A 20586-nucleotide genomic window follows, 5' to 3' on the forward strand; every position below is an offset into this window, starting at 1 on the left:
CAGTTATGCTCAGGTTGGCGTTGAACATAAGAGCATAAGAAATTGCCATGCTGGGTCAGACCAAGGGTCCCATCAAGCCCAGCATCCTGTTTCCAACAGAGGACAAAACCAGGCCACAAGAACCTGGCAATTACCCAAACACTAAGAAGATCCCATGCTACTGATGCATTTAATAGCAGTGGCTATTCCCTAAGTATAATTGATTAATCCTTATTCAAAGTGACAGACTTTGAGGGCAGTAAGGGGGCTGCGCAGTAAAGCGAATGGGTCACTTTCCAAAGGGTTTAGATAGGGTAACACTGTAAGGGCACCTAAATCGGCCCCTTTGAAAACTGAATAAGGCTGAGTGCCTAAATTTACTTTACCTGGCTTGCACAAAATATCAGTGCTGTCTGGGTAAATGAAAGCCCGCCCACAGAAAGCCCCCAACGCTGCCTCCATTTTATAAATGTACAGCTTGCTGCATCTTGACCCTTCCGCAGCTCTTAGTTCATTCATTGGAAGGAAGCCACAGCCTGGTCTGAGCTAAGCTCTGGGCTCTTACTCCAGGCCCTCCCCTTCCAAACAGCCTGCAGGGAACTGGAGGGGAAGGGGGACCGAGGCTAGGGCCCATAGATCGGATGAGAGAAGAAGCTAGGAGTGGAGGAGTAGCCTACTGGTTGGAGCAGCGGACTACGAACCAGGGAAACCAAATCCCACTGCTGCTCCTTGTGACCTTGGGCAAGTCACCTTACCCTCTGTTACCTCAAGTACAAACGAGACTGTGAGTTGTCTGGGGATAGGGACATACCCTCCAGTACCTGAATGTAATCCTCTGTGAAGTGACAGCAAATCAGAATACAAAATCTGCTCAGTCCAGCCCCTCTTCTCCTGAAGGGGGAGGAATGAAGATGGGAGGGGACAGAGAAAGCAGGCCAATGTTTGATCTCTTAAATCAAACCAAAAACAATTTAGATGTTGCGGTCCCGGGCCGTGCCCCGGTCCCTCCACCTACCTCGGGGACGGCCGGGGCCGTGTCGGGACATCGAGTCATAGGCGTTGTGCAATGATGACACCTAGTGGTCGGATTTAGGGCCTGTGATCGCAGGGTTCTGGAAGGAGCCCTGGTGCATGGCTCCCCCCCCCCCCCCCGTTGAGGACGGATTGCTGCAATAATTGGGAGGAGATATAACACAGTGTGCTGATGAAGGCTGACGATGTCACTTCCCAGCCCTGGTTCTGACTGAGCTGAAAGCTCTCGAGAGCAGATCAATAAAAAGGAGAATATTAAAAAAAAAGGATATTAAAAAAGAGAATTTTATTAAAAAAAAGGATCATGCTCATTCTTTACCACCGCATTTCCTTTGTAAGATTTCAGCTGGCATTATAAAAGCACGTGATGCTGAGTGCATTATTGACACTTAATCCAGAAGTTGTATTTAAGGCGTAAGATACCGGTGGCCTTCGTTCGGAGCCCTCTGAGGGTGAAGTGCAAGGGCTGGCTGTGTTCTGGCTTCTCACCGCGTAAACGCGTCGTCTTCCATCTGGCAAACAGAAATTGCAACCTTTTAATTTCCTTGCTTCAGATGATCCCGGGCATGCTGGCAGGTGGGCGGGAGAGTGGGGAGAGGGTGGTGAGATAAGCAGTGCTAAGTGACACGCCAGGGAGGCATAATTAGCGGCAGTCTCCTAATTCTGCAGAAAAATAAAGTGGGAGCTCGTCTGAAAGCATTTATCTCCCCCCCCACACAGAGTCGGCCGCTGGAAATTTACACGGGCTCCTTCATTGCAATCAAATTGATTTCTGTTTTGATTCAGAAAGAGATTTTAAAGCGAGGTATGATGTGTGCCTTTAATCACCGGTGATGTTACTTAAACTGTATACTGAAGATTACCCTGCTGTTACCCTCCCTATAAATCACCATGGTACCAATATTAATAATAAAGCAGGGCACTCAATTTATTATTCATGGGATTTACTTTAAAAGAGGGTTTTGAAGGATTAATGTTGCCTGCTGAGCCATTAGTGCTATCACCTTGGCTGTAAAATGATCTCTGTTGTGCTCCTTGTGGCGTGATCCCCAGCTCCAGTGCAGTTATTCTGAAATATCAGGCCATATTAGCCTCAGAGTCTTATTGCGGGCCATAAAAGGTAAACACGGAGCTTCATTAAGTCTGAAAATAGAAAGCTAGGATGAAAGATGACCTTGCCAAATCAAAATGAACGTAGAAGAATCAATCTAAATGCATCAGAACTATCAAGTGAAAAATGGAAGGCTCCACTGGAATGATATGCCGATCAAGTTTTTTCCTTTTACACATTATTTCCCAGTTTTAATTTAATGCGCAGGTTTGCCCTGCACATGGCTATTAATCTCCCTGATCAATAATAAATGAAGCCCTCTACATGTTTTTGTAAATGCATTTTCTGCTGAACTTGGCAGGCGGGTGATAAATACAGTGGCCTGATGATTGCATTCTTGATGGAGAAGGGCCGATGCTCAGAATACACTTAAACAAGGAAGTATGAAATCTGTGTTTTGTTTTGTGTGCGTGGGTTTTTTTTTTTTTTTTTTTTTTAAATCATATCTTTACATCAAACAAGTTTCCCTGGTTAGGGATTGAAGAAGAGTGCTGAGAACTGTCTGGTCACATAGATTAAATGTTATGTAATCGGTTGCCCTAAGTTTTGAAAGATGAGATTCATGCGATGCTCTTTGTTATGCAGTTTAATGCAATCTTTCAAGTCATTCATGAACCCAACACTAGCAAAGCTGGACGGATGCCTTTTTTGCAACTGGCTGGTATAGTTTATCTCACATGAAGGCAAAACAAGGAAGAAGATACAGTGCAAGATGACTGCACAGAGAACCAGTCTAAGGTCCAGATTCAGTAAGGTTTTTCTCCCATTTTGTGTCTGTGGGGGGAAAACTCCCTAGTGAATCAGGTACTATGTTCTTTGTTTCCCTGAAAGCCTGCCCTAGAACCCTGGAGATGAGGAAGAGCAAGGTGCGGGTCTATCCCTCTAAAAGGTACCCTAGATGCCTGCAAGAATCATGGATGGCTTTGTGCTGAGATCCACTGGCAGCAATGGTGCATCTAAAATGTCGAGGAGACACAGTGAAAGAAACAGGCTGGAGCATCTCCCCCTGGAGCCAGAGGGTTCTCTTTCACTGGACTTGCAGGAACCTCCTGTATTGACATCAGTAGCAAACTTTGGCTTTGCTCTCACTGGTACAAGCAATGTGGTGCCTGTGTGTCCTCTGTCGAGCACGGGGCCTGCCAGAGTGAACAGAACAGCCTGGAGATGCTGGATCAAACAGGGTATAGATGGGGAAAGAGCTAGGGATGTGCATTTGTTTCATTCGTTTAATTCGTTTCATACGTTTCATATTACATGCTTGTATAGGAAATGTATGAAACGAATGCACATCCCTAGGAAGAGCTATTGGTTACTGGAGCCTGTTGAATTCTGTTGCAGTTCATGGAAACAGAAAAGGACCAAATTGGTCCATCCAGTTTGCCCAGCAAGCTTCTTAACGTGGTAATTGCCACTCTGTGCAGTAATCCCCAAGTCTGTGCAGGTTACTCCCATGTTTCTCTTAAGAGTAGTAACTACTGCTGCTCCATGCAGTTATCCCCAAGCCTTATGATAAACCCATATAAATTGCAGCTAATCCACATTTTTAAGAATGTGTAACCAAGAAAGAGGCTCTAAGGAGCTGGAGTTGAAGAATTCTGCAGAAGAAGCAAGGGGGGAGTTAAGGTTTTAACTGTTCATGTGCACCAGCATGTCACTCTAGGAGATATTTGGATGGTAGTTTCCCATGTAGAGCTTTTTATTCCTTCTCATGCTGACTTTATGGACAAAATGGTTGTTGAATTTAAGTCACAAATTAAGACTTATTTACAGGATGTTTCTAATCATGTAGAAGCACTAGAAGCCCAGACATCTGACAGAGAGAATACAAACTTTAAGTCTGATGGATAGTTGAGAACCTTGAGAATGCAATGAGGGAAAATAATCTGAGATTTATTAACCTGCCCCATCAATCTAGCCTGGCTCCCTTAGCAATGTATGAGAGATCCTTGCAGGAGATTTTGCAGATTTCTGAGGACAGTTCCTCCTGTATAAAGAACATAAGATATGCCATACTGGGTCAGACCAAGGGTCCATCAAGCCAAGTAACCTGTTTCTAACAGTAGCCAAGCCAAGTCACAAATATCTGACTAGTACCCAAACTTTAAATAGATTCCATGCCCCTAAAGCCAGCAACAAGCAGTGGCTATTCCCTTTTGATTAATAGCAGTTTATGGACTTCTCCTCCAGGAACTTATCCAAACCTTTATTAAAACCAGCTACACTAACTGCCTTAACCACATCATCTGGCAGTGAATTCCAGAGCTTAATTGAGCGTTGAGTGAAAAAAGAATTTTCTCTAATTTGTTTTAAATGTGCTATTTGCTAACTTCATAGTGCCCCCTAGTCCTTGTATTATCTGAAAGAGTAAATAACTGATTCATTTTTACCCGTCCAAGTCTTTTCATGATTTTGAAGATCTCTATCATGTCCCCCCCTCAGCTATCTCTTCTCCAAGTTAAAGAACCCTTACCTATTTAGCCTTTCCTCATAGGAGAGCCATTCCATGCCCTTTATTATTTTGGTCACTCTTCTCTGTACTTTCTCCAGTGCAACTATATCTTTTTTGAGATGCGGCGACCAGAATTGCACACAGTATTCAAAGTGTGGTCTCGCCATGGAGCGATACAGAGGCATTATGATATCCTTTGTTTTATTTGCCATTCTCTTCCTAATAATTCCTAATATTGTTTGCTTTTCTGACCACTACAGCACACTGAGCTGACAATTTCAATGTAATATTGATGACGCCCAGATCTTTTTCCTGGTAACTCCTAAAATTGGTAACGCCTATAATTGAACCTAACATCGTGTAACTATAGCAGAGGTTATTTTTCCTTATATGTATCACCATGCACTTGTCCACATTATATTTCATCTGCCATATGGATGTCCAATCATCTAGTCTCTCAAGGTCCTCCTGCAATTTATCACAATCCGCATATGATTTAACTATTCTGAATAATTTTGTGTCATCTGCAAATTTGATCACCCCTTTCCAGATCATTTATAAATATATTAAAAAGCACCGGTCCAAGTACAGATCCCTGAGGCACTCCACTGTTTACCTTTTTCCACTGTGAAAACTAACCATTTAATCCTGCTCTCTGTTTGCATGTAGCAGATTTGTAAGGCAAGACTTCCCTTGGGTAAATCCATGCTGGCTGTGACCATTAAACCATGTCTTATCTATTTGTTCTGTGATTTTATTCTTTATAATATTTTCCATGATTTCTCCTGGCATTGAAGTCAGGCTCACCAGTCTATAGTTTCCTGGATCACCTCTAGAGCCCTTTATAATTATTGGGATTACACTGGCCACCTTCCAGTCTTCAGGTACAATGGATGATTTTAAGGTTATGTTACAAATTTCTTGTAATAGGTGTGAAATTTCATTTTTTAGTTCTTTCAAAACCCTGGGGTATATACCATCTGGTCCAGGTGATTTGCTACTCTTCAGTTTGTCAGTCTGGCCTACTACATCTTCCAGGTTCACCGTGATTTGGTTCCGTTCATCTGAATCACCCTTGAAAACAGTCTCCAAAATGGGTATCTCACCAACATCCTCATCAGTAAATACTGAAGCAAATAATTCACTTAGTCTTTCCGTGATGGCCTTAACTTCCCTAAGTGCCCCTTTAACCCCTCGATCATCTAAAAGTCCAACCAAGTCCCTCACAGACTTCCTGCTTTGGATATATTTTTTAAAGTTTTTGTTATGAGTTTTTGCCTCTTTGACCAACCTCTTTTCAAATTCTCTTTTAGCCTGTCATATCAATGTTTTACATTTAACTTGCCAATGCTTATGCTTTTTCATATTTTCTTCAGATGGATTCTTCTTCCAATTTTTGAAGGAAGATCTTTTGGCTAAAATAGTCTTTCACCTCACTTTTTATCCATACCGGCAATTGTTTGGCCTTCCTTCCACCTTTCTTAACGTGTGGAATACATCTGGACTGTGCTTCTAAGATGGTATTTTTTAACAATGTCCATGCCTATTGTATGCGCTTAACGTTTATAGCTGCAGCTTTCAGTTTTCTTCTATTTGAATGTTTAGTACTAGAGCTGTGGATTTACTTTTTGTCCCTCTTCCAGTCATTAATTCAAATTTGATCATGTTATATTATATTATCTACCTGCAACTATGGTGGCTGGGGAGGTATTCAGATTTCTTTAAACGTCTTAAATCGACTCAGATGTTGGAAATGTCCCACGAAGAGGAAGTCTCCTCAGCTACATTAGTTTGAATCTGATAAAGAGTCAAGGTTGAGAATTTTTTTTCAAGTTTAAAATTTGTGAATTTCAACTAGATTATTCTCTTTGCTCTCAGGTTTTCCTCCCTTGGTAAATTTATGCCGAAATTCCCATGCAAATGTGTCATTGAACTTCGGTGTAACAGCTATGCTATTACAGAGCTTTTACAACTTATGATAATTATTAAGGCCAGACTTCGCTCTCCTCCACTCTCTGTGCCATAAGGCCCTGCTTTTTTAGGTTTATTGTACCACTTCCAGTTTTATTCTCCTCCTTAAATTTTTCTTTTGTTTTTAGGTACCTCAGATTTGAAGTCTCCTACCTGCTTCCTTTTGTGGGCTTGATATTGCTTGGATATGATGTTTAGTTAGTCTTCTTGCAATCTGAATGTTTTATTTTTGAATTGTATCTGTTTATGTTCTCTATCCGTGATTTTCTTTAACTGGAAATCTTTTTCAGCTGTTGCAAAACTTTCTGAAACTATACATATTTAAAAAATAAAAAGCAAGGTCAAATATAATCTACCTCAGGCCCTTCTTAATCTGTATATAAAGGTATCCTCTCTGTGGGAAAGAGATTAAAAAAAAAACAGACTACTAGAATCACATTCTTTATTGGAAGAAGTATGCAATAAATATGCATCCACCGACTGACTGATTACTAAACCATAGAACAAATCGAGCGATCTGCACAGAGAAACTCATAAGCATAGAAGCTTTGGGGAACAGGAATTAGGTGTCACATATAAGGAAGAACAATGGGAAGATATGGAACAAACTCTGGGGGAAAAATTCCATTTGATTGAAGGGAGGAGGGAGTGAAGCCAATGACGAAACTCCAGGCCAGTGTCCCTAAATGAGTTTCCCCACTTTCTCCTGCTTAGCCCTGTGGGGGGTAACCTCTGAAATCACCAGGAACTGTCTCACTGGAAGATATCTGACAGAATGGAGTCCGTGTTATGTTGTGTTTCTCAGCTTTGCTGAAATTAATTTCACTTACGATGTCGCTCTGCTTGAAGAACATCAGAGTTAATTGGATGAGTGTTATGGTAAAAAAATTTCTGGTTTGGAGGGCTCTGTTCATGTTTTGATTAGAGATAGCTTCTTTCATCATGAGGAAAAAGGATTCCTTAGAGAACTTGGAAAGCTATAGAAATCTGCATTTTATTAACTTTCCTCAGACTAAGTTGATATTTCCATAGGATTTGTTAATAAATGTCTGGGGGATATTCTAAAATTTCTTTGGATTATGTACTGCCCACTCCTAGAGTTTCTTGTCTTCCCGGATGACAGAGAGCATGGTTTCGGCATACTCCCTTAGTTTAACTGCTTTATTAGAGTCCTCTCTGGAGGAGATTGTCAGAATGACGCTGATTGTGACCTTGACTGACACATGGTATAGGAAGATTGTTCTTTGGACAGCTGGTTAGGAACTTCCATACCTACAATATTTAAATATACTCAGATTAAGAGGAAGAATTTTTTGCCCTATCAGGTGTTGGCGATTGGTTCTCATTTTTTCCCTTACACATCCTTGTCAACATACTGTAAATTTTAAAGGAAGCACTTTTTTTTTTGTTCCCTGAATACCGACCATCTTCCGCTGATTTTGAAAGACAAATTCTGATTGAGCTCTGCTGTGGTTTCAGACTATCACTAGAGCAGTATTTGCCAACCTTCTCCTGGAACTACACCTACCAGTCTGGTTTTCAGAATATCCACAACAAAATATTCGTGAGAGAGATTTGCATACCCTGGGTCCCTTGTGTATGCCAATCTATCTCATGCATATTCATTGTGGCAATCCTGATAGTTCACTGGATAGCTCTGCCTCCAGGAGAAGGGTGGGACCCGCTGTGCTAGAGAACGAGTGATGCCAGGTCTTATATAAGAAGCAGGGTACCAATTAGAGGGAGCCAGAATTCTGTTTTTTTGGGGATTTTCTCTCGATTTAGAGACATTGGATCTCCCCCTTCTTTGGTGGCCAGGTTATTATAGATGTAATCATTTTGATTATTTGAATTTTATTTCCTATGTGACTAATTTTTGAATATTTTCTATTTTTTTTTTTGAGATATAGTAAATATTCATAGGAAAAAAGAGGACCCCAGTACTGATCATTTGTTTATAAAATGTGAGTTATTTATATACATTTATTTCTTACATACATACAGATGAATTTTCAAAAGGATTTACAAGTGTAAACGCAACATACTATCGTAGTAATTTTCAAAAGTCATTTAGGTGTGTAAAGTGCAGTTATGCAAGCAAATCCTATGGACAATTCAATAGCATATATTCAATAGCATATATTCAATAGCATATATTGTAGCAATTTTCAAAAGCCCACTTAATCGAGTTAAGTGCATTTACGCAAGTAAAACCCAGGTTTATGTGAGTAAACCTGGGTTTTACTTGCGTATGTTCTTATGTTAAATGCTTTTTAAATTCAGGCTCATACTGTTCATACAAGTCTTTTTTTCTTTTTTTTTTTACTTCTGTCATGGAGCCACAAATAGGGCAAAAATCTATTAGAATGGCAACAAAAGAGCAGGGCATTATTTCACAGAAAAAAATCAATGCTAATATAAACCGCCATTACTTAAGACGATTTTTATTATCTAGCATTTGGTTTATGTAAATCAATAAAGGAAAGCAGTAAATGAATAACACAATAAGGAGATTCCTGTCCCATCGTAGAAAGTATAGCTAAGGCCCCGTTTCACTAAGGCTTTTTTTTTTTTTCTCATTCTTGGGGCAAGTTTCGGTAGGATTTCTGTGAGTATGCAGGTGTTTTATCCACAGAAAAACTTCCGTGAAAGATCGCCTAGCTAGAGAAAGGGGGGGAGGGGCTGGGGGAGGACGGGCTTGGTCAGGTGCACGTGGAGATTGCAGGATTTTTTTTTAAAAGCAAGCTCCACGGGGACTTTTTTCTTTGAAAGGCTGCTTCCAGACCCACGGTGGAAAACACTCGCAGCCCTCAAAGTATTTGCAGGGTTTGAAATTTACCCTCCCCCCATGTCTGCGGGGAAAGACTTTTTGATGAATCGGGCCTTAAGTGGGAGGTGAAAAAAAAAAAAAAAAAGCTTAGAATATTTTTATCCGACCCTCTCCTGCAGGAAGGAACACCCCAACCAGTCGGGTTTTCGGGATATCCATACTGAATGTGCCCGAGAGAGGTTTGCATCTCTTAAGAGCCCCCCAGGTTGTACAAATCTGCCTCATACATACTCATTGTGGAAATCCTGGAAGTCTGACTGGCCTGACGTGCTTCCACGAGAGGGGTTGGGAACCACTGACCTAGGGGAATGGGGAGTATTACAAGTGCAGACCGCAGTTGATGAGGGCAAGGCTCAGAGAAATGGGGCTTTCAATTCGACAGGTGTCAGATGGGGGAACTTCCCATGAAGACCAATGGAGGGGGGGGGGGGGTGTTTCTCAGGAGAAGTGCAGCTTCAGGTAAGATTAGGTGGTAAAAGGAAAGGGAGAAGGAAGGTCAGATTAACGGGGAAAGCACAAGCAAAGGCTTCAGAGCAGGTGTAAGCAGTGAAAGTAAAATTGGTGGAACACTCATACCAAGGTAATGTCCGAATGTGTTTGTAAAAAAAAAAAATCAATACAGCCTAGCTGCTACTTCGGTATGCTTATTAAATCAATGTAGAGTAAAATCCTTGCACAAGAGTATATTTTGCATTTCAATCTTTAGTTCTGCCGCACAGCAATCAAAATATGTAGCTGTGCTGTGCCCTGCTTTGCTAATAGAAATCACGGCTGGAAAGGCTTAACCTCTGAAGGCCAGCCTTTTTTTTTTTTTTTTTTCTTGTGCCTTCTCGGCTCTTGAGTTTGCCGCAGCAGCTCCGGCAGCCTCCAGCTAAACTTTCATTAGCCTCGCGGTGCCGCCGCGCATCCCGGAGCCAGGATACGCATTGCTCCTCGTCGGAAAGAAAATTCAGGAAAGCAAACTCACGGCGCATAAACGTGATGTTCAAAAGAAAACACAGCTTGGAGGAGGGAACAACAAGTGGTTGGCATTACCGGGCCTTTTAAGAGCTCTCGTGAGGGGGGTAGAGCGCTGCAGAATCAGAATTAAGCGCCAGGGAAAGAACACGAGTTTATCTTCCAGTAGGATCCTTTAATGGGGGCAGGGCGGCTGTTGGGATGAAACAGCTTCAGAGGAGAACCCAATATGGCCCTGCATTAAAAGAGGGGAGGGTATATTTTCAAAGGGGTTTAAATGTTAGGACTGGTGCTGTCGTTTGAAACGGCACAGGAAATGTCAGCAACAATTTGGGGGGGGACGACGACACAGGATTAATCGGGAGAGGGGTGGGTGGGATGGCGTATGGCTTTCTGCCATCATTTGGTGCTTACCGTTGTCATTACGCTGCATTGAGGCTGAAAATATGCGTAAGAGCGCTGGCTAAATTCTACCTGGTGACCTTAAGTGCTCCCTGCCCCCTCTGAAAAGGAATCGGCTTTGGTATGGAAGAAATAATTAATGTAGTCTCTCTTTTTGGCCCCTTGGTTTCCTCCAGGTTGGTTGGGCTTCCTGCTTAATCTGAACTGGGCCAAGGCACCATCGGTCTTCATTTGCAACCAGCCCAGCTATTCCAGTGACAGACCTTGAGCAGGGGCCGCAGACCATGGCTCCTTCCGGAACCTGGTACATCTTCATCCTAAGTCTGACCACCATGCGTCACCATTTTGTGATAGCTAAGACCCCTCACCCCTCCCCAGCAACATTCTCCAGCTGACCCAATGAGCAGAATCCTGGCCAGAGAATCAAACCCGGGTCTCCTTCGTAGCAGGTAACAGTTCTGGCACCGAACCAGCAGGTCAGCCCTGATCCAATCTATTTTCACCCAGCAGCTTCCTCCTGCTCCTTTATACTTCCATCTCATTCAGAACCATTGCACCTACCTGGAGGTCTTTCTCCCTATTTTTATATTCCACCCCCCTCCTACTACCCCTACTCTGGTCATGGCAGTGACAGTCTCGGGTTGGGGGGCCATGCACCAGGCCTCCCTCCAGAATCCTACAATCATGAGCCCTGAATCTGTCCAGCAGGTGTCATCCTTAAGCAGCGACCATGACCCCCTCCCCCCCCTGGAGGCTGTGAACGGGATTGAACCGGTGGCCTTCTACGTGAGGGTGCACAGCATCTGCCACCAAGCCAGCTCCTGATCCATCTTTAATGTGTTTCTTTCCTTGGCTTTCTTCCCAGAGAAAATGGCAGAAGCTTCTCAACAGTGAAAGAAATTCATCTGTTAGAGGAAAGGGATAACGTAGCATATTGCAAAGCATAAATAATTCAGCCGCATTTTTCTCTTTTGTACTACTGTTGTAGCCAGATTCCAAGGCAGTGTTGCCAAGGGCATGCTGGGGAATAATCCGTCTTCCAACGTAGTTTTAAATGCATCAGATCCAATTCTTATAGTACTCTGCAATCATTATTATAGTTAAGCCTTTAGTTTCTGTGAATATGCAGACGCAGAACTAGTCCACTGTTCCAAAATTTCTCCTTTACAAATATGTTAGCACTCTCTAGATCAACTGTGGTTGGGTGTTCCACTGGTTTGTCAACTTGGCAAATGGTTTGTTCCAATTTCAGTAGAGGTTGACATTTAAGATCTCCATGTACCCTTTATGTAAACCCCTACATGCACACTTTTTCCTATCTACGCAACCTTTATTCTGCATTCACAACTGGCCGCTCCATGAAGGGACAGCATTTCACAGAATGCATGAATGTCCATGGAAGGAAAAGAAAAGAAAAAAAATACATCTTGGTACGTAAGCAAGCAAGAGGGAGTCAGACTGGACTTAAGCCTACTCCAAGTAAATATATATAGGGTAGAGGCCTTGAGGTAGCGAATTAAAGCTAGGTACCTCGGTAGATGAATGTTTTTTGGGGAGGGGAGGCAGAAAGAAACCTGATGATGGAACTTATAAATGATCTCCTCTTCCTGCTTGCTTTAAATATCTTTATTAAGTCCATGAGAATATTTTTTGATAATGCACCGCATAGCAGGTGAGTATCTGTTTTTCAACAACAGCTATTTGGGCAAATATCAGAAGCTATGAGTGTTGATGGTCAGTTGTGACCCCCTGTTATTTTTATGTTATTGGGTGAAAAGCATTGAAACCACTGAAGATGGCTACAAAATGAAAGGGTTTCCTCTGTGTAAACAAACCTAGACTTGTTAGAGCCTGCCACTGGCAAATTCAGGATTGGGTCAAAAATACAGAGATTCAGCTCAGTTACAGACATGCTATTGTGGTGAAAAAAATCCCGTTGACGTCTGTGAAAGTATTTGAGACTATGAGGATTGCATGCCTGAAAGGAACATTTAACATTGAATGAATGTGAATATTTATTTAAAATAATTTATGAATCTCTTAACTATTAAAATCCATCTAAGTGATGTACAATCTGAAATCATATAAACATTTAACAAGTTCAAAATATCACAAATAAAACCAAAGAGTAAAATAACATGAAATAAAAACAAAAATAAAAATACAATAAAATAATGCCCACCATCTTAACATATCAACATTGCACAATATCCATTATCAATCAGGTTTTCAATTGTTTGTGAAATTTCAATAGATCTCTTTCCTCTCTCAATTTTAATGGCAATTCATTCCACAATGCTGGTAACTCAGAGGAGAAGGACATATTTTGGAGTTGCAGATGTCGAAAAGATTTGGCCACTGGAATCTATACAGCCTTGTCCACCACTGCTGTAACAGAGAGATCTAATGGGATTTGACATTGCGCACGCGCACACACACACACGTACGCATGTATAAATATATAATTATTGTTCACTAAGAAGTGTACCACATTTTATAATTTTGTCCAGAAACACATACACTTTGCTGAGTATTCTACCTACCAACTGTCATTGCAAAGTAGAGGCCTTTATTATAGGCACTTAAGAAAATAGGATATCATGAAAAGATTTCAGCAAGAGCACCTTATGAATTATTTATGGTTAGCAATATTAAAATAAATCACAAATAATTCAGTGAGGATGGAGCTGGCATGTTTGATTTTCTAGGTAATACTGGCAGTTGTGTCGAGAGTCTGTGAGTGGCACTGTGTGCCATATTTGCTGAAGGTTTTCCCCACAGGGAGGGTACATTTTCAAAATAATCTAGCTATGTCAAAATGGATTGACACACCTATATTGCTCTCTCTGAAGACTGCCCTCATCTTGCTGGCTAAAAATATGCATGGATCGTACAGTGTGCATAGTTTTAGCCAGATTCCAAGGCAGTGTTGCCAAGGGCATGCTTAGATTAAGGGAGGAATACAGTGCACAAACACAACTTACACTATTTTACCCTCTTCAGCCGCGTACACAAAAGTACAGGGTATAAAGTATACATGCACTTTTAAAATCAACGTAAAGTGTGCACACTAAAAGCATACATGAGAATAAATATTTACTACATCTGTCCCATGATAGCAAACCAACAATTTTCCAACAATCATTTGGTACAGAAGATAGAACTATGGTTAGAATACTGTTCTGTAGATATATTTCCCATAAACACAGTCGTTGCTGAGTAGGAACCTATAGGAGCAATTAGTTGATGGTTTTCTTATACTGTTTATATCATGTTTAATGTTCTTAATATTTCCTCATTTCCTTTCTAACAGAGGAACTCAAAGAGAAGCTAAAGGGATACGTGGATGATGTGAACATGCGCAAGCCTGGCTTCATTAAGGTGGTCCGTCATGACAAACAGGAGGGGCTGATCCGTTCCCGGGTTAGTGGCTGGAGAGTTGCCACTGCACCAGTGGTTGCCCTCTTTGATGCCCATGTGGAATTCAGTGTGGGATGGTACGTTTCTGGACTATGAAATTCTCTTGATCCCTCTGTAATATCTGAAGTGGAGCACATTTCGATGAGAATAAATATATAGAGGTCCATATTCAAAAGCATTTAGTCAGGTAACCCAGTTATCCAGCTAAATGAAGATTTGGGCACTTAGCCGGCTAGAATTTAGCTCACTAAGTTAGGGCCATTCTGGGGGTGTAACTGGGAGGAGTTGAGTTAGCTGTCTTTTATCCAGCTAACTTCAATACTCAGTGTTAGCCCGCTATATTTAATAGTGTGGTTGGATAAACAATTGAAATTTATCCAGCTAACTTTGCTGTCTAGGCAGTGATTGAATATGGATCTCAAAGTATATTTGGATTTTCAGAAGGCATTTGACAATTTCCCCCATGAGAGACTCCTCAGGAAATTACAAAGTCATGGGATAGGAGGCAGCATTCTGCTGTGGATTGGTAACTGTTTAAAAGGCCAGAAGCAGAGGGTAGGATTGAATGATAAGTTTTCCAAATGGAGAAATGTTGTTAGTGCAATACCACAGAGATAAGTACTGGGACCTGTGCTGTTTAACATATTCATAAATGATCTGGAAAAGGGAACATCAAGTAAGGTGATTAAATTTACAGATGACATAAAATTATCTTGGAGCCTGGGCAACTACAGGACAGATAAAATTTAATGTAGAAGATTGCAAAGTGATGCACATAGGGAAAAATAATCCCAGCTACAGGTACACAATGCTGAGTTATGTATTGGGAGTCACTACCTGGGAAAAGGACCTTGGAGTTCTTAGGGGCACTATATTGGAATCCTCGGCTCAGTGCGTAGCAGCAGTCAATAAAGCAAATAGAATGTTAGGAATGATCTGAAAAGAGAACAAAATATAAAATATATTACCTCTGCATTGAGACATAGTGCGACGGCACCTTGAGTATTGTGTGCAGTTTGGGTCACCCCACCTCAAGAAAGACGTAGCAGAACTAGAAAAGATGCAGAGGAAGATGAGAAGGTCACAAAAATGACAAAGGAGATGGAACATTTCTCCTATGATGAGAGGCTATGCAGGACAGGGGTCTTCAGCTTGGAAAAGAGACGGCTAAGAGGGGACATGGTGGAAGTTTATAAAATCACAAGTGGAATGGACTGGTTAAATAAAGGATGCTTATTTACCCTTTCAAATAATACTAAAATAAGGGGGCACTCCATGAAACTAACAACCAGCAGATTCAAAACAAAAAAGGCTCATTCCCTCATTTCTGCAAATCAAGCCTGATGGACTGATGGGTCCTCTAGCAGTCCTCTCTGAGAGGGACCGCAAGGCTCGAGATGGATTATAAAGATGAAGGAGAGCAATATCCCATGACAAAGAGTCCAATGACAGTAGTTTTTGGTCTAAAATTAAGATCATATAAGTGACACTCGAGGTAACTGGCAGCCAATGGAGGTTTTTCAGAACTGGAGAGATTATAGAACAACTGGAAATAAGACTTACCACAGAGTTTTACAACATCTGGAGAGCTGTTAAAGCTAAAACTGGAAGTCTAATGTACAAGGAATTATAGTAATCCAAAAATAGCAAAATTAAAACCTGAACAGCAGCACGAAACTCGGCAGAGGAGAGTAAAGGTTTCAAGCTTCATAACACATATAACTTATAGAAATGAGCCCTAACAACAGATTTAATTTGAGTATTAAAGGAAAGACCAGAATCTGTCAACATCCCTAAACTCTTTGCAGAAGCTAATACATAAACTCTAGGGTTATCAATTAGCATAGACTGAGGGGTGATGCAATACTATAATTTCCATCTTAGACAGGTTTAAGGTTAGCTTGTTATAGGTAAGCCATTGTCTAATAGTAGAAACACAAGACACCAGTGGTTAGGTATTCTTCCGCAAGGAGTCTACCTGAATGTAGAATTGTTTATCGTTGGTGTATAACCATTATCCCTTACAGAGCCCAGCCAGTAATCTGCAGATTGAAGCCAAATAGATGTCATATAATAATGCAGACAAGGCTGAGCTTTGTGATTCACTGGCATATTCAGTGGATTCCAAGTGGAATAATTTAAACCAATCCTTGCTTGCTGTCTTCGATTAGATAAATAGGATCAAAAGCAGTCTAAAACAGTCCCAGAGATTCCATGCTTTCTGTCGATACAACAAAATCCGGTGGTTAATGGTGTCAAACCCTGAAGAAATATCCAGTGTAACCAGCATATAATTATTTCTTTGATAAGGGCCTCTTCTAATTGAATCGACAGGAGAGAGAGTAGTAGAACTTCGGTGCTGATGGATTTTCTAAACCCAAATTGTAAATGGTTTAAAACTGAATGGTCATCAAGAAAGTCTGAAGGTCATTTCAACATACTGAATCACATACATTTAGAAACAAAAGGAAATGAAGAGATAGGCCTGTAGTTTGCTAGGTCAGAGGGACTGATGTGGTTTCTTTAACAGAGGTCTCAAGGAAGTTTAAGTGTACACGGAGTACAGCCCTCATTCAAAGAAAGATTGATTAAAGATGTCAAGGAGGTCACAGTGGTATCTTTAACAGCCTTTAAAATAGTTTCATTGCATGGATTCAAAGGACAAAAGACTGGATTTAAAGATGAACCGCATTAGAGACCTCAGTCTGTGAGACCACCTCCAAAGGTGACCACCTGATTTCAATTGTATTCAACCTGTTCTCCAAGTTCTATAACCTTGTTATATGTACCGCCTCTTGGCGTAATTGTTATGTTTCATTGTAAACCGATGTGATCAGTATTTTAATACAGGAACACCGGTATATAAAAATCTAAAAATAAATAAATAAATAAATAAATTGCTTCAAAAGGTTACAAAACCAACTAAGGGCAGAAGAAAAAGCTTCAGAAACGGTAGCCACTTTGAATGATAAAACAGGCATAAATTGCTCACAGTTAATAGCATGTGTTCGATCAGAAACAGGCCCATAACAATGGATTATCAAGTTATGAGCAATCTTAAATAGTTCTTTATGGTTATTACTGACAGCTTGAAGTCGTGATGGAAAAAATAGGTTCTCAGCATCATCAATCTAGCACCTAAAAGTTTCCAACAGAGTTTTGTAAAGTCTGAGGTCATCAGCAGATCAAACACGACGCCAGTGGTGTTCCTGCCTACGCAGGTGGGATAAATTTCAAAGCAGAATTATGAGTGCAAGTTTGCTTTCGATTATTGGTGTAGCTTTTGTGTGCATTTGCTGCCTAATTTAGGAAAGCTTTTATAAAATTACCCCCTGAGTCTCTTCCAACGAGAGTATACAATAAGAAATTCAAGTTGACTATGCCTTTTCATTTTTTAAACTTCAATGTACATGCATAATTTTCCTTCCTGACCAAGTATACCCAAGAGGCTTCAACCATTTTATCCTTTCAGTTCCCTAATTTTAGCCACATGGTGTCCAACCAAATCTTTGAAAATTTACCTCATTGTATATCAATCCCTTCCAAACCATGGCAGGAGGGGGGGAGGGGGCGGTGTTGAGATTTTGTTGAAGCAGTGATGAGCCAGGCATGAACGTGAATCATTTCAGATAAATCTGAGCCATATTCAGGTCAAATCAGAGTAATCTAGACCCTCCACAGCTTGACTCAGATAAAACCAGATCATTTGTGGCATAACGAGATAAATACGGTTCAGTAGTGCTTGGAAAATTTTCAGCCCATTTAACAAGTCTCCATCACAATTCCGTCAGGTATAATTCTTCCGATTCAATAAAAATTGCTTCAGAGTAGGATTTTATGCAGGTCCCATTGTCTCTGGCTTTGGGTAGAGAAGGAAGCGCTGGAGTCCACTGGGAACTATTTTCATATTTGACAATCTTGCTTTGAAGTAATTTTTGTAGAATGGTAAGAATTATTCCTGCAGAGTTCTGAATGAGATCTATTAAATGCATTGAAAACTATCTAAAAAAAAATATTGACTTTGTGCTGTGGGGCTTACGATTAAGAAACCAGGGAGGCTGGTTTCTAAGAACATCCCTGTAAATTTATGAAAGTCCCTTAATGCTACTCATGATTGTAGGCCACTTGGGTACGATTCTACTACTCCACTAGTAACTACAGTAACCACAGAAATTAGTACTAGTTAATGGGCTATCTGTATGTAACAGATACCTACCAGATTGTTGTAAAAACTGTTTTGAAAAGGATTTTGGTGCCTACGGCCAAGCTCTTTAATAAAAGGGCCATTAATCTGTCCTTGTCCTTTGCAGGTACATAAATAAGATAAAGAAATAGATGTGCGCTGCAGCATAGAGCAGAAATTGTTGCCTTCCCTTCTCCCTGCTTCTAGCACAGTGTCATTTTCTGACTTGGAATGGGGGACGGATTTGCTGAAGTGTGTTACAAGCCCATTAGTAATTATCCTGTTCAACATATGGTGTGATACTGCCATCACCGCTGTCCACCCCGACTCACCAAGTGAAGCAACTGAACGATTACAAGCAGCTCGTTACAGTCGTGATGTTCACAGGGTTCTAGAACTCACTCATATGCTGGGATAATTTTATGTACCTGGGTTTGATTCCCAGTGCAGATCTTTTGTTTCCTGGGCTGGGATGGCTGTGAAGGCCCGCGGGGGGGGGGGGGGGGGGGGGGGGGGTGTGGTGACAAAATCATTGTCACTATACAGTGGTGACACTTATTGGCCAAACTCAAGGCCCAGTGCTGCAGGGTTCTGGAAGGAGCCCTCGTGTATGGGTCCCCGGCTGAGGGGCTCTCGCCGGAATGACTGGACTAAAGGAAATCAAGAGGAGCCATAAAACAGGGGGAAATCTCCCCCCCCCCCCCCACCCCAGGTAGAGGTAAATGAAAGCTCCTGGTTCCAGACACCCAACCCTGATTCTGATTGAGCTTGGAAGTTGAAAAGAACAAGAGGGAACTGACAGGTCAAAAGCATCAAAACCTAATTTAAATACTAAAAGAAACCTATAAAATACGTAGTACGTAGAAACGGTAAAACTTCAGTAACTGCGCATTTTGTAATGCCGTGACCCACACATCGTCATGCCACCTCTGAATGATGCAACGTCTGCACCACGTGAGCTGGGACATGAGGTGGCCCAAGGGAGGTTTATCAGCCCGTCAGACTTTCAGATATGCCCTCATTTCATATCCTGTGAAGCGTTTTTATATCATGCCAGCTGCTAGGCCCCTTCTCTACTACATCAATTGAGGCACCTTTTCCCTAAATGTTTCTACATATAGAAGAGATATCGGATTATGCATGTGCATGTTTTTTGGTTTGGGTTTTTTTAGAGACTCTGTAGCGAGTTGATGAGCGGGAATGAGTGCCTCATGATACTGAGCTGTTTGGTGGAGGCATTCTGCTTTGTGGTTTTCAGCACTCCACCTTGCTAACAACCGAGGTTTCATATAAAGCAGAAAAAAAAAATCCCCCAATCCCAGCACTTATTGACTTGCAGTATTTGCAGGATAGGGGGATGGGGGTGTGGTGGTGATGGCAGCCATCTGCAAACATCAGTTTGGTATGGTCTGAGTGACACTCCATTTTGCTCAGTTGTTAGCAAGGTGTTCTTTCGTATTAATAATGATGAAGTTCATCCAAAGCATGAGGGCCAGAGACTTTGGTAAATCAGAGGTGAGCCAGGCCGTGAATTGTCTCAGAAAACAATTCAGATCGTTTGTCACATTTCCAGATAAACACAGATCCTTAAACTGCTTGCCTCGAATCTCTGTGGTTGCCTGATCTGGATCTTTCTGACATGGATCACATGTGAATATTCACGGACTTACAATTATATTTTAAGTACTGTGCAAATATTCATCTGATATCAAAACATAGTACTACTAACGACATCTGGGGGCGCTAATCAAACTGTCTATATGTGATATATATTTTATTTAATTGTTCTTGTATTTTATGTTTTATTTTTATGATTATTAGGTACCCGCTTGGATGTTAAAATAATGCAGGACACAAGTGCTTTTCAGTAAATGAATAAAATAAATAAATACTCATGCTGGTGCAAAACTCCATGAGTCCTTTTTTTTAAAAAGTTCAAACTCTTTATTTTGCATATAAACTTACCAGAAACAAATAACCAGGAAAACAGATAAACATAGATATGCCTCAAATTACACATAGCTGGCCATGAGTACTTTCTGTCTGCAGAGTTTGCACCAATAATCAGAGCAAAATTATGCGTGCACTTTTGTTTTGATTATCACCCCTCAAAACTTTTCCACACCTGTTTTATTTGAGATATTTTCTTAGTTTTCTTTGCAGATAATTTTCTTTTCTAGCAAAGCTACACACGTTGTTCCATTCCCTAGCCTCTCTCTACCTCCAGGAACACCTCTTTACAATGCGGGCGG

General features: G+C 41.1%; 1 protein-coding gene across 2 annotated transcripts in view; it reads left to right on the top strand.

The window, feature by feature from the left end:
- GALNT18 (polypeptide N-acetylgalactosaminyltransferase 18) overlaps nucleotides 1–20586 on the top strand; it is a 389972-nt gene that overhangs the window by 265893 nt on the left and 103493 nt on the right. For both annotated transcript variants that reach the window (XM_029582567.1, XM_029582566.1), the window contains exon 4: nucleotides 14045–14228. In XM_029582567.1, coding sequence (XP_029438427.1) covers nucleotides 14045–14228 — 184 coding nt within the window. The remainder of the gene's footprint in view (nucleotides 1–14044; nucleotides 14229–20586) is intronic.

This window comes from Rhinatrema bivittatum, chromosome 17, assembly GCF_901001135.1.
Source record: "Rhinatrema bivittatum chromosome 17, aRhiBiv1.1, whole genome shotgun sequence".
In the NCBI taxonomy this organism is placed as follows: domain Eukaryota; kingdom Metazoa; phylum Chordata; class Amphibia; order Gymnophiona; family Rhinatrematidae; genus Rhinatrema; species Rhinatrema bivittatum.